Raw genomic sequence first — 13,976 nt, 5'->3', positions numbered from 1 at the left:
TTCCTCATAAGGAGGGTGCCCCAGCCCAGTAATCATCTTAGGGCTCAATCCTAACCCCTTATGTCAGGGCTTTCCAGCACTGGCATAGTGGTGCCAATGGGACTTGTGCTGCATCCTGCAGTTGGGTGTCACTCAAGGAGGCCTCCTTAAATTAAGGGATTGTTTGTTCCCTTACCTCAGAGCTACATTGCCCTTATGTCAGTGCTGGAAATCTCTGACATAAGGGGTTAGGATTACACTCTTAGTTGCTCTCTTTTGCACCTTTTCCATTTCCACTACGTCCTTTTTGAGATGTGGTGACCAGAACTGGACACAATACTCCAGGTGTGGCCTTACCATTGATTTGTACCTGTGCATTGATTTGCTTCTAAGTGGGAGAGGAGAAGTAAGAATGATGATAGAACAATGTTCCTGATATCTGAGCTTCTGTCTACCAGATTTGAAACCTAGGAGAAGGCCGGTTTCACATTGTGGATGAAGAACCTGCTGTGGTTTATCTTGAAATGTTTTGACTATCTTTGCTCCAAGTAGCTTCCACAACAATAGTAATAGTAACAGTAAGCTTTTTTTTGTGGGTTTGTTTTTTTTTGCATTGTCTGCATACACCTATATGTAAGAAATGTATATAGTATAAGCATTTATTTTAACTCATAAAATTGAAGAGTGTCACACTGGAAAGCAGACTTGGATGCATATGGGATTAAAAAGGCAAAGAGCAGCTTGTGTGGCTGTACTTCATATCAGTTCCCATGTTCCCCACCCTACTGTATAAGCGCCATGCGTAGTATGAGATTTGTTTTCTGGCTCTTTTAAAAAGACTCTTTGCACATAGGAGTTTTTGTAAAACTGAAGCCCAGTTGAATCTTTTCTAATGTTGAACATTGCACTGCATAAATATCACTTCAAGGGCACATCTTGCGTTTAACCACTTGTTAAACACTTGCTGTTTGTTGTAAATCTTTGTAATTACACACATCAGTGTCCGTGGTATTTTTTCAGCTCCTGAAAGCATTTGAAGAGGCGGTGAATTCTTCAGACCCAATTCCAAGTGAAGAGCATCAGAAACTTTACAGGGAATTCATTCAGTGTTTGGCAAAAGTAAGGATCGGTCTTATGAGTAATGCTGTGTCGTCAAACTAGTACTAAATTGTTCACAATTTCATAAATTGTGGATTGTTTGTCTCCTCTTAAAAAGTTGCCACATGAGTCTTTGAGACTGAAGCAGGCCTGTGAAGATATGATGGTTTCGTATCCTGCTGTGAGTTATCCCCTGGAAATTCTCTGCTTACATTTCATTCAGTCAGGTAATCCAGCTGCCTTTGAACATTTTCTTTCCTGTTTTCTCTTCCTTGACCACTGATTCATTAATGTTTCTCTGTTGTCTTTGCCTTTCTTTAAATTTTCTTATACAAAGGAATTTCTGCCCCAGATTAGAGTTGGTCATAGGAAATATCTTGGGAAAGAGAGTTCCATAGTGAGGTATTCAGAACATACCATGCCTGTTTTCTACCAACAATGCTATCTACTAGCTTGTTTCCAGGCACAATTGAATGTTTTATTACCTTAAAGCCAAATATGGTCTGGAACCAAGTCACCTTAAGGACTGCCTGTGTTTTGTTTGAACCTACCTGGACCCCAAGGTAATCTTCTTAAGCCCTGCTCTTTGGTCCACCACTTGTATAAATATGTTGGCAGAAATCAAAGATGGAGTCTTTTATGTTGTTACACTTGGTTATTGGATTCTTTACTATGGTGGGTGGGGGCACAGGGTGGGGGAAGGTCCGAAAAATATTTGCTATGGATAAGTCAGTAAAGAAGTTTTTCAAAAAGAAATCCAACTGTTAAGAAAAACATTGTGGCAGATAGTTTATGAGATGTCTTTTCCTCAACATGTGCAACGTGTCTGTCTGGATGAAAATGTCATTGTATTAGGCAGTTTCACTGAGGAAGCCCTGAATATTTGTAGCAAGCTTCTGGATATCGACTCAAAAAGTGGCCCAGCTCTTATTGGTTTAGGGATTCGATCACTCCAAGGCAAAAAATATGAAGAAGCTGAAAAAAATCTAACAGAAGGTAAGCAATATTGCAAGAGAACAGCATATGCTGTTCTTTTATCCACTCAAAATGGGGGTTTCTATACTGTTGTTAAGACTTTACACTAACAGTGAACTTGCTTAAAATGAGTGTGAATAATCCTCAGGCATTTGTGAGGATATAAATCTGGACTGTATTATGTCTAATGGAATATAGATTATATTAATTTATTTACCCACTTTCCCTATGTTTTGGTTGTGTGAGGATGCTCATTGGTATCTAAAAGCAAAGAACAGAGTCCAGCACAGCAGTGGATCAAGTTATTTAGGGTGTGGATATCCTTTAGTTTATTTACCTAGGTTAAAACGTTTTTTTTAAAAGAAGCTCTAGTTACAGCAAATGCTACCTGATCTCATATGTTGCTTAAAATCAGTCATGAAAAAATCTTTCCTACCAGGTTTGCAGCGGACCAATCAGTGTCCAGTAGCATGGTGTTACTTAGGAGAAGTACAAATGAAAATGCATAAATACAAAGAAGCTATTCATTCTTGCAATCAAGGTAATTTTTGAGCCGAGATGATGTGCTAGCTTCTAGTTGAATATGCTTCATAGCATTCTTAGAAGCATAAATTATGTTGTTAGGCAGTACAGTTTTCTTTATTAAGTATAACTTTGTTTGGAAATGTTTAACCTGCCTTTTTAATAAAATATTTTGGGGGGGGAGGGGAGATCAATAATAATCAATGAAACAAACAAAATTTAAGCCAGCAATGGCAAGCAGTAGTTGCTGCTTCAGTTGACATGATTAGTTTAGTTTTTGCCTTCTGAAAATATTCAAGGTTCAGTTAAATGAACCAGACTTCTGGTGGGAGATGCAACTGAAATATCTGAATTGTAACAGAAAAAGCTCTCATGACTGTCATAATTTTACAGTAAAAGTCATCAGCAGTTAACTCTTGCTACTAGATCTAATAGAATATTCAGTGTTTTTGTCAGTGTTATCCTGTGTGCTCTTTGAATTCTGGTCGGGGTGGCATGTTAGTGGAACATGTTTTTATGTATTTTATAATGTTAATTAAGCATAGGTTACAAATTAGGGACATGATCTCTCCCCCCCCCCACCCCCAGACATTGCCTCTTAGTAAAGAAAAACAATGTGGACAATTTTACAGGTTACTCTTTGAGATGCCAAGTGTCTCAAAACATTGGATTTTTAAAAATTCCTTCATAATACATCAAACTAGCAGTTAAATTGTTCAAGGGAAGTTACCTTTAAATCAATTCTAGAACTAGAATTTTTTCTTTCTTGTTTGGCAGCCCTTAAGACACTGGGACAACTTAATGAACTCATTTCCATTCAACAACAGAAAAACCTTGCACATCGTTGCAAAGCAGAGGCCTTGGTTAAAATTCCTGGTGTTGACTTTGCAGAAGAAGCCATACATTCCCTTAATCAGGTATGTGATTACACGTTTTGGTAAATAAAATCTCTTAAAATAATTAGTACCTTAAGGCTGTCGTTGTGCCCATCTGTGGGCTCTGGAGCAGGGTGACCAGATTTCTCTTTTTCCAGGACATGTCCTCTTTTTCAGCCTCATGTCCTGAAAAAGAACTTAAATGTCCTCCTTTTCCCTGTGAGCAGGCAGCACAGAACCTTTTTGTAACTGATAAATTCTATGTAATAAATCATATGTAATAATAAAGAATATAGTGTTTAAATTAACCACATGAAATCAATACATGAGTGTTTTTTTCGCTTTCATTTTGTCATGTCCTACATTTTTCTTGGATCAGATGTGCTACATTTTGGGATACCTCGTTCTCTGTTGCAGTTATGACACCTGGTCACCCTGCTCTGGAGGAAGGTGAGGCCCGGGTTGCATTCAGCCTTTTTTTTCAACTCTCCTTCTCTTCTGATGTATGAGGGGGAAAAAACAATTATCAGATACATAAAATTTCAACTTCAGAATCTGTAGCTGTATTTTTTAACAGCAATAATTAGCAGGTGATAACATTTAGCTTCATGCTACCAAAAGTGTTGCCTGCTAATTTTTTCATTTGAGGCCTCAGTTAAACACACAGGAGTAGCTGGTCAAGTCTGTAGTCTTTGGTCTTGTTGCCAACACTACTTGTACACCTACCTTTTCTTCAGGTTCCTATTTCTAAGTGCACACTCTGCAGGTGTGTTCGCTTCCTTCAATAGTCTTCTCTTTGGACTGTTACTTGGGCTTATTTCACTGTCTCCTGGAACCTCTTCTCTTGTAGCTTGTCAGTCAGGTTTTCTACCTTGCTCCCACAGTTCCTTCTGTTCCTAATCTTGTGAAAGAGACCTATTGACTTGAACTTACAAAGTAAACTGTGGCTGAAAATTTTCCTTAGCAGAAGTAATGCTCAGAAACATGCCAAACTGAGTCAACAGAAGCAGAGATTTTTCTGCTGCTATCGTGACCACCACAAAAATCTCTACACATTTTACAGTATACACCAGTGGTTCCCAAACATTTTAGCACCACAACCCACTTCTGGTCTCCCTTCCAGTCCAAAAGGGACTCTCCCCGCTCTCAGCTCTAACCCCCTCGCCACCTTCCTGCTCCCATGTTCCACCCTTCCCTGCTGCCCACCTGGGAGAAAGACCAGCTGCTTGTGGGCTCTCTGGCTGCTCTGGTGCCATGCTGAAAAGGCACAAGGGGTTGCAACTGCTTGATGCAGTAGGCCTTGGCAACTGAGTAGTGCCCCAGTGTGCCTTATGCCTGGTCCACTTGATCTCGTTCATGAGCAGATATGGATGCCCAGACACAGCTGCAGTCCACTAAACATTCCTCTGGGTTTGTGGTTCACCAGAAATCAGCTCATAACCCACTGGTAGGTCATGACCCACAGTTTAGGAACTGCTGATATAGATACTTCCCCTGCCCTCATTTCTGTAAGTGTAAGAACTTAGCAAACGTGGTTTGAAAATGTAAAATCTATGTGAATAGGATGCTGCTATTATTTGGTGCTCTAGAACAGGGGTGCCCAAACCCCAGCCCGGGGGCCCTTGGGGAATCCCAATCTGGCCCATGGGGAGCCCCCAGTCTCCAGTGAGCCTCTGGCCCTCTGGAGACTTGCTGGAGCCCATGCTGGCCTGACACAACTGCTCTCAGTGTGAGGGCAACTGTTCAATCTCTTGCATAAGCTGTGGGATGAGGACTCCCTCCACTGCTTGCTGTTTCAAGTTTGTGATACAGCAGCGGCAGGGAAGGAAAGATCAGCCTTGCTTTGTGCAAGGCCTTTTACAGGCCTTGATCTTCATTAATTCATATAAGTTTCATCTCTAATATATTCATTTATGTAAATTTATTCAAATTTGAAATGTAAAATTTTTTTTCCTGGCCCCCAACACAGTGTCAAAGAGATGATGTACCCTCTTGCCAAAAAGTTTGGACATTCCTGTAGAACAGCATAAATCCTCAGCCATAGTACAGCCTTATTTTACTATCTCTGCATTCCAAAACATTATAATCTTGTTTTCGTTTTTCTCAGGGATTTAGAAACACTTGATTAAAATTATATTCTTTGGATTGGTTCTCAAACTGTGGGCCACAACCCACCAGTGAGTCATGAGCTGATTTCTGATTGGTTAGTTTATAGATTCTTACAGTGGGCGTACTTGCACTTTTTACCTTTTTAAAGCTTTCTTTCAAATAGGTCCCACTTCACTTTCATATAGTCTCCTGTTCATACTACGATTGTAAGAACATAAGAACAGCCCCGCTGGATCAGGCCATAGGCCCATCTAGTCCAGCTTCCTGTATCTCACAGCGGCCCACCAAATGCCCCAGGGAGCACACCAGATAACAAGAGACCTGCATCCTGGTGCCCTCCCTTGCATCTGACATAGCCCATTTCTAAAATCAGGAGGTTATACATGTACATCATGGCTTGTAACCCGTAATGGATTTTTCCTCCAGAAATTGGTCCAATCCCCTTTTAAAGGCATCTAGGCCAGATGCCATCACCACATCCTGTGGCAAGGGGTTCCACGAACCAAACAACCAATATTTGGAACCAAATATTCCAAAATATTTTCTTTTGTCTGTTCTAACTCTCCCAATGCTCAATTTTAGTGGATATCCCCTGGTTCTGGTGTTATGTGAGCGTGTAAAGACCATCTTTCTATCCACTCTATCCTCTTCCCGTGCATAATTTTGTATGTCTCAATCATGTCTCTCCTCAGGCGCATTTTTTCTAGGCTGAAGAGCCCCAGATGCTGTAGCCTTTCCTCGTAAGGAAGGTGTCCCAGTCCTGTACTGATTTTAGTTGCTCTCTTTTGCACCTTTTCCATTTCCACGATGTTGTTTTTGAGATGTGGCAACCAGAACTGGACGCAATACTCCAGGTGTAGCCTTACCATCAATTTGTACAACGGCCTGATAGTATTAGCCGTTTTGTTCTCAATACCTTTCCTAATGATCCCAAGCATAGAGTTGGCCTTCTTCACTGTCGCTGCACATTGGGTTGACACTTTCATTTTTCCCTACACTAAATTGCATATTTTGCTGGACAGATAATTACTGCACCCTAACATGAGCAAACAATGTATGTAATTTTTCTTTTTAACTACATATGTTTCCATTCAGCACTATTTTTGTTAAGCTGCACATTCTCTTTGGTATCGTTTGTTTTATTTTATATGTTTTAATTGCAATTCTATTCTTTATGCATTTGATAATGCATTTTATAATCCTTTCAAATTACTTAGTTTAGCATTCAGAGTGGTTTGACCATGAGCATTAAGAATATTAAAAGGTAAGTTACAGAAACTGCAAGATTAAGGTTTTGTGGTTCAGGGGAAGATGTCGAAGCTTTGATAGCTAGGAAGAAATTTCATTGAACTTGCGTGATAGTGTATGCGTATTTCAGATATCTGAAATGAAATTGAAAATGTTGCTTGATGACTACAGTACTTTTTGGAAGTTAATGAGACTTCAGAGGTTTCTATAATTTCAGTTGATGCATTTTTGTGGTTTCACATAACCATTGCAGAAGCATCCATGGTAGTTCTGTCTCTAGTGTATAACATTGTTTAAGATCTGTAGCATTACTTGTTTCAGTGCTTTCAGTACAATGTATTAAGATCTAAATAGCTGGAATGTTTCTTTTCTGAAACGGTTCACTGGTCAATCCAGGAGAAAATCAAATTTCTGGATGTTTAATAGAAAGAAAAATGTATTGGGAAAGATGGCCTCATTTGCGATTGCAAATGTGTGATAAAGAATATGATAAGAATATGGCTGATTGTTTCCATGACAATTTGATCTGCATCTCTTTTTATGGTAATTTTATCTTTTGTTCCAATTGTCAGAACATATGAACTAAACTTACACTCTTATCTTTTATAGCTTTAAAAACTATAAAAAAATAAACTAATAATGCTTTCTTTTAGCTTAACATTAAGTTTAAAACTTCATACAGTTTGAGATTGTTAACCATTAGCATATTTTAACCTACACTTAGAAATGCAGTGCACACCAGTTAATTCACTGCCCTGGGTAATGCCAGGAGATTCTCTAAAGATTCTAATTTACCTGTACTGAAATGAGGTTCAATACTTGTCTTTTATCCATAAAGTCAATTACAACATTGTGACCAGAGCCAATTTCAGCCTAAAACTCTGGAGTGCGATCGTAATTTTATATTATATCTAACTCAGGGGCATCAAATTCATTTCATACAGCAGATCATGTAGCATTTATGGCACCTTCTGAGGGCTAGAAATGATGTCATTAAGCAGGAGATGACATCATTAAGTGAGTGATGATCAGAAGTAAGCACCTTTTTCCTCACACGTTCATTCCTACAGCACTTACAACTGTAGCTGACAGCTACCGTGATTTTATGAAAGCTTTTGATGAGAGTTCATACAAATGGCATAACAAGGTTATTAGATACATTCAAGCTTACTCATCTGTTCAAAAAGGAAAAAATCAAGACTGTTATTTTCAAAGTAGAAATGCAATGAAGGGGTCTGGTTTTTTGTGTGTCAAGACTACAGATAATGTGCTTTGGTTTTTAGGTTTTGGATGTAGACAATGACCCCATGTTAATAGCTCTTAAAGGACAGGCCTATGTCAATAAAGGACTCATTGATGAAGCTTCAAAGGTTAGTATACTTTTATTTATAAGGAAACCTCTTTGGTTAAAAGTGACACTGTTGTGTTTGAGACTATAGAATGTCATTCTTTATACTGTAGATTGTACAAGAGCTTAAGTTGGCGTATCCTGATCTGGGGGAAGCACACTATCTTGAAGGGTTGATCCATTATGCCCAAAAGAACTATAATCATGCAGAAACAAGGTGAAACTCGTAATGATTTAATATTGATTTTATAAATGTACACACACAAAAACACCTTGGAAAAGAATATAATTTTTTTTAATCACTTCTCTTAGTTTTCAGAGAGCTATTGAAAAAGAAGCTGAAACAGCAGATTTCCATTTCTGTCTGGGCCTCACTTATTGGTTTATGAGTGAAGAGATGAGAAAAGATAAAACCAAAGCTCTTACTCAGTTTCTAAAGGTAAAGCATAAGGGGAGATATGATTATTGCACATAACAGTAGTAATTGCTGTCCCTTCTATAGCCCTTCAGGTCACTGCCTTGCATTGATCAGCAGCCAGACTAGGCAGAGGGCAGAATAAAAGAAAAAGGGGTTTGTCATTTCATTAACTGCCCTTGTCAGTGTACTTGATATTGATGGGGGCTTTGTCTATCATGAGAAAGAAAGGCTAACTGAAGAAAATATGTGAGATGTAATCTGTATGTTTTGGATTATTTCTCTTGCATCCATTTGAAGCCAAGGTGGGGAGCTTAACTGGTTGTAAATGCCTACTTTCAGCCAATAGAAGGATGTGAGTGTTTGAGACTGATGGGAACAGCTGCTGGTCTTCACAGTCTATGCACCTCTTGCAAGTCCACAGAGGAGGCTATTTATAAATACTATCACTGTACATGGAGTTCTACTGAGTACATATGCCCACAGAAAGGGCCCCTGCCCCAGGGAGCTTACAATTTAAATTTTTAGGGGCACAGGAGGGACAGATTCGGGTAGCAAAAGATGGAATTGAATAAACTCTGTTAGGTGTAGTTGGGCTTTGAGTTGGAATTGCAGATTGAGGGGCTAGGCTGTTGACTTTACAGAAGAACTGAGTTTTCCAGAAGTATTTGAAAGGAGAGAGAGATTGTGTTCATTGCTTGCTCTTCTCTCCCCGCCCTCCACTTGTTCCCAGAAGTCTTTTGCAATGTGATTTGTCACTATAATGGTACACAAGAAAAGACGGCATTCTGCACAGGCAACCTTGTTATTAAGAGTAATACCAAAATAATTTGTATCTATACAAAAATGTGGAATTGAAATATTCTCTTGGTGTGTGTGTTTTTAGGCAGCAAAATTGGACAATTACCATGCAAATGCCTTCCGCTACTTAGGTCACTTCTACAGAGATATAGCTGGAGACAAAAACAGAGCTCTTGGGTGCTATAAAAAGGCTTTTGAAAAAGATAAAATGGATGGAGACACTGGAGCAGCAGTAGTAGATTTGAGCACTGAACTTGGAGACTTGGTACTGTACAACTCATTTTTAGCGTGTTTCTGTACTGCAATTACCAGAATAAGCTGTAAGGGTCTTCCCAGAATGCTGAGGCTTAAAAAAAAGTTTCTCTTCAACTTCATCTGTATTGTTTGGGTGTGTAAAGTACTCATTTCCTTCCAGGAAAAAAATGAAAGCTAAACCATGTCTTCAGCACTTCCTATGTCTTCACAACTCCCCCACCCCATCTTTCTATCAATTCAAATGGCTTCAGGATCCCTTGGCCACTTGACTAAATAGTTAAAAACTTTGTGAGGGCATGCGTGTCCTAGCATGTATTGTTTTGGTATTTCAAAATCCAAGCTAGAAGTAATCATTGGAACACCAAGCAGAGGCACGCAGGCCTTGAGGGGGCTCCATATATGAGACTTATTCCTGTTGCTGCCATCAATACAAAACCTGAAGTTAGCCACATGTGTTAGACACATGTGTTAGACACCTATGTCCAGGTCTGCTCTTTTCTCCTGCATTTTGGTTGTCAGCCTGTAGAGGGTGTCTTCAGTGTGGAAATGTTAAAGCAACAGAAAACAGCAGAGCAGAAACATTCTTGCTTTGTATGTTGCATTGAAGACAACATCTTCCTGGTTAAGGCAGAGGAAGGATGACAGTTTTGGAGAAGTTTTTCCAGGCTTAAAAAAAGAGAATAAAAATTTGAGTTTTATTCTGATTGAGTCTAAAGGTTATCTATCAAACCTAGCCTTATTTCCCATTCATTAAAACCAATTAATAGTTTGCAGCAGTGTCCCTCCAGTAAGAAGTATTTCCAATCAATATTTATCATCAATAAATGCAAATATGATTATAGTCAAGGTTTAACAATAGCAAAAGCCTAACTGAATTTAACTTCAAAATTTATGCTTGTTGTTAATGCTCAACCATGGAAGATTTGAAATTCATGGCACAATGTCTCTGAGAATATGCCAAGTACCTTTTTTTGCCAATGAATAACCATGGTCGGTTCCATTTGTGTAAGATCTAGGAGGCAGATTTTCTCCCTTTCGAGCAGTATGACTTCCTGTAGGAGGTCTGGATCCCTAATACAATACCTTTAATAAATGATGGCAATTCTTAGCCAGATCTAGTGGTTCAGAAGGACATGTGGAAGTTTACTTTTCCTTATGATTCTGCTGCATCTGCAGGATTTCAGAGAAATTGCTTCAGGAAAGCAGATACTCATGTGAAAATTTGCTTATATGCTTGCTTCTCTCTTTTAATGTATGTGTGCACATAAGCTATTTATAACATTCCCATTGTGCATTAGGAAACTGCCCTTGCCATCTTGACAGAAGTAACAGAAAGAGCGAGTGCAGGGAGGGCAAAATGGGCTTGGCTTCGTCGTGGACTTTATTACCTCAGAGCCGGTCAGCATTCACAAGCAGTGGCAGAGTAAGACCATTTGTTGTTCGTTACAAAATGCAAGTTAAACAGTCCTGATAATGTGTTAAAAATATTGACGCCCACTTCATTCCTTTATAATTTGTCTGATTGCTAATGGCTGGAAACAACCTTTTGTCTTTCCTTCTGTGTAAAATAATTGGGATGCAGTCCTGTGCTCTGTACTCTGAGTGTGAACAGCTTAAACCAGGATTAACCTTTCCTCAAGTAGGTGCCTTCATTTATGGGACACTGCTACATCTTCAAACAAACTGCATCAAGTGGAGCTGTTTGGCAACAACCCGAGTCGTTGTCCAGCTTACCTAGAGATGACATGATGTGAACTGCTGCCCTGACCCGCTATTATGCACCATCACCCCCCATCAGTCTAAAGCTGTATTATTTGGTCTGGGTCATACTTTCTTGGCAGGCACTTAGTGCTATGTGCACATGTACACGAACATGTCATGCATCTAAGTAAAAGAATTAACAAGGTTATCAGGTGACATACATGGGGCTTCTCCACAAATTTCAGTAATTGAACTGATAAAACATATCAAAAAGCTACTTGATGCATACCCTCCACACCCTCCCTCCCAGAAAAGGAGATACCTCTGGTAACACAAATGGTTCTTGTAAATTAACTTACAACCTGTATATTTTTTATGTGCCCAGCTTGCAGGCAGCTCTACGAGCAGATCCCAAGGATCCCAACTGTTGGGAATCTCTAGGAGAAGCATATTTGAGCAGAGGGGGCTACACAACAGCATTAAAGTCTTTTCGAAAGGCTAGAGAACTGAATCCCAAGTCTATCTATAGTATTTATAAGGCTGCATCAATTGAGCAGATCCTAGGAAAATATAAAGATGCCATTGCAGAATATCAACACATCCTGGAGAAATCAAAAGACTATGTCCCTGCACTGAAAGGTATGTATGTATTTTTGTTAGTGATGTTCCTGATATTTGTCCCAAATTGTGTCTGTATCACCATAATTATATACCTAACACAAGCTGCAGGGCCTTCTCTTAACTTTTTAGACTAATTGGAATGCTTCTAAACTCAGTGAAATATGATTGCCTATATGGGAAGCTGAGGAATGTCTAGTTGTTCTTGGACCTTGTGAAGGAACACAGTTCCTAGCCATGCGTGATGTCTTGAATGGAAATGAAAATAGTTAAGGATCCTTTTTTCCTTAATCTTTTTCATTGTATTCAATTATTTTGGCAGGGGGGAACAGACCTTGTGTGTGTATGCAGTAACAGATCTACTAATTTCCATTTTTTATTTTTTTTTTTACTTTCCAGGCTAGTTTGCTGTTGCATTTCTGATAATGTGCACCTAGGGATTTTGAAACTTTATACTGTACTAAACATTCATACACTGTCTTTAAACAGAAATGGTTTTTCTGCATAATAAAACATAGGGCTTTTTATAATTCATTTGCTGCTATATGAGGCGTGTAAATTTTATTTATACTTATGGAAATCTTAGCATAAACTAAGGAATTGTTTTCTGTTCAGGTCTGGGAGAATGCTATCTCATGATGGCCAAGATTGCGCTTGCTGACTATCTGGATGGGAAAGCTTTGGACTACATAGAACAATCCCTTGGCTTTTTAGCACGGTTAGTCTTCATGTGTGCAAGCCAGTGCCCTTTTGCTCTTGCTGGGAACAGGCAATTGGTTGTTTGCTATCTGGGAAGGAGCTCCTGACATCTAATGGAATGACAAAGCCTAAATGTACATTGGAGCTCTCATGGTTTTGGGGATCACAAAGATAGTCCAAGAAGAACTAAAGGTGAAGCTACTCACTACAGGAAGCTAGACTGGAGCCTTTTGCATATCAGGACCAAAGGAGTCTTTAATCCCATCTCAGTTTGGATCCATTCCCCCCCCCCAGCTGCTAAGTGTTGAAGAACAAAGATCCCATTAACCTATTTCTGTCTGGCCCACAGGTGTACACATTTGGTCCCTGTTGCATGTATGCATGTTGGGCAGAAATGGCTTTAATGGCAGTGGAAGCTTTTTTCCTTGACAAATAGCAAATGTGTGGACATCTAGATTGCAGCCTTGGTGGGGAGTAGAATTAAAGTTCCTTTCCTCAGAGTCCTACTCCATGGCCTTGATGCAGCTATTTATTGTGGAATTTAAAACCAGCAAGTATTAAGTGTTAATCATGCACTTCCTGTAATATATGATTTGAGTAGTCTCGTGGAAATCAATATTGTCTTGCCACTGGACATTGATACTTGGCTTCATTGAAAGATGTAGAAGAAATGGAGTGCCATAGGTTTTCATTCATAACTAATAATTTGGGTATGTTTGTAAATGTACAGAAATACCTTTAAATGTCAATTGGAAGATTCAGTTTTTAAAACTTTTCTGAAGATAGCAGATGAAAACTCATTAGTTGAACTTTGTTTATATTAAATCTCCTTCTCCTTCCTTCTTTTGTAGTGCAGCAAAGCATCGTCCTGAAGTGTCTTGTCTTTGGAAATTGCTTGGGGATGCCTGTACTAGTGTCTGTGTTATTTCACCATCCAAAGTAAATGTGAAAGTTTTAGGATTCCTTATTGGTCAGAATGAAGATTATGTGTTGAAGAAAAGTGAACTTCTCAGTCTGGGAGGAAGGTAATGTGCAATATATTCTTCACACAGGTATAGAGATGTGTCTGCATTCTGAACTGCTTCGCTAGTGCTGGCAGAGAGTAGGGAATATAATTGTGTTTAGGGAACTTTAAACTTTTCTCTTGGGAAAGTTAGTTCAAATTTTTCTTGCCCAAAGAAGTGCATAAGAAAATAGCACTATGTTCTCCTGTTCTAGAACAGCACTGGTGTCTTTGGATATCAGTTCTTACTCCAATTCCCACCCTCATCTCAGACCTATCTGCATATATAGCAACCAACAAACTTTATACTAGGAAAGTAGCAAAGACCGC

General features: G+C 39.2%; 1 protein-coding gene across 2 annotated transcripts in view; it reads left to right on the top strand.

Annotated features, from left to right (window-relative positions):
- Positions 1–13,976, top strand: part of SKIC3 (SKI3 subunit of superkiller complex) — a 57,375-nt gene that overhangs the window by 9,044 nt on the left and 34,355 nt on the right. For both annotated transcript variants that reach the window (XM_066616138.1, XM_066616139.1), the window contains exons 7-19: positions 1,000–1,098; positions 1,196–1,304; positions 1,933–2,073; positions 2,492–2,593; positions 3,352–3,491; positions 8,090–8,176; positions 8,268–8,371; positions 8,467–8,593; positions 9,456–9,635; positions 10,924–11,048; positions 11,712–11,965; positions 12,560–12,662; positions 13,495–13,668. In XM_066616138.1, coding sequence (XP_066472235.1) covers positions 1,000–1,098; positions 1,196–1,304; positions 1,933–2,073; positions 2,492–2,593; positions 3,352–3,491; positions 8,090–8,176; positions 8,268–8,371; positions 8,467–8,593; positions 9,456–9,635; positions 10,924–11,048; positions 11,712–11,965; positions 12,560–12,662; positions 13,495–13,668 — 1,745 coding nt within the window. The remainder of the gene's footprint in view (positions 1–999; positions 1,099–1,195; positions 1,305–1,932; positions 2,074–2,491; positions 2,594–3,351; positions 3,492–8,089; positions 8,177–8,267; positions 8,372–8,466; positions 8,594–9,455; positions 9,636–10,923; positions 11,049–11,711; positions 11,966–12,559; positions 12,663–13,494; positions 13,669–13,976) is intronic.

Source organism: Tiliqua scincoides, chromosome 2, assembly GCF_035046505.1.
Source record: "Tiliqua scincoides isolate rTilSci1 chromosome 2, rTilSci1.hap2, whole genome shotgun sequence".
Classification (NCBI taxonomy): domain Eukaryota; kingdom Metazoa; phylum Chordata; class Lepidosauria; order Squamata; family Scincidae; genus Tiliqua; species Tiliqua scincoides.
Note: the sequence above shows the minus strand (reverse complement) of the source record. Positions and strands in the feature narration are given on the sequence as shown.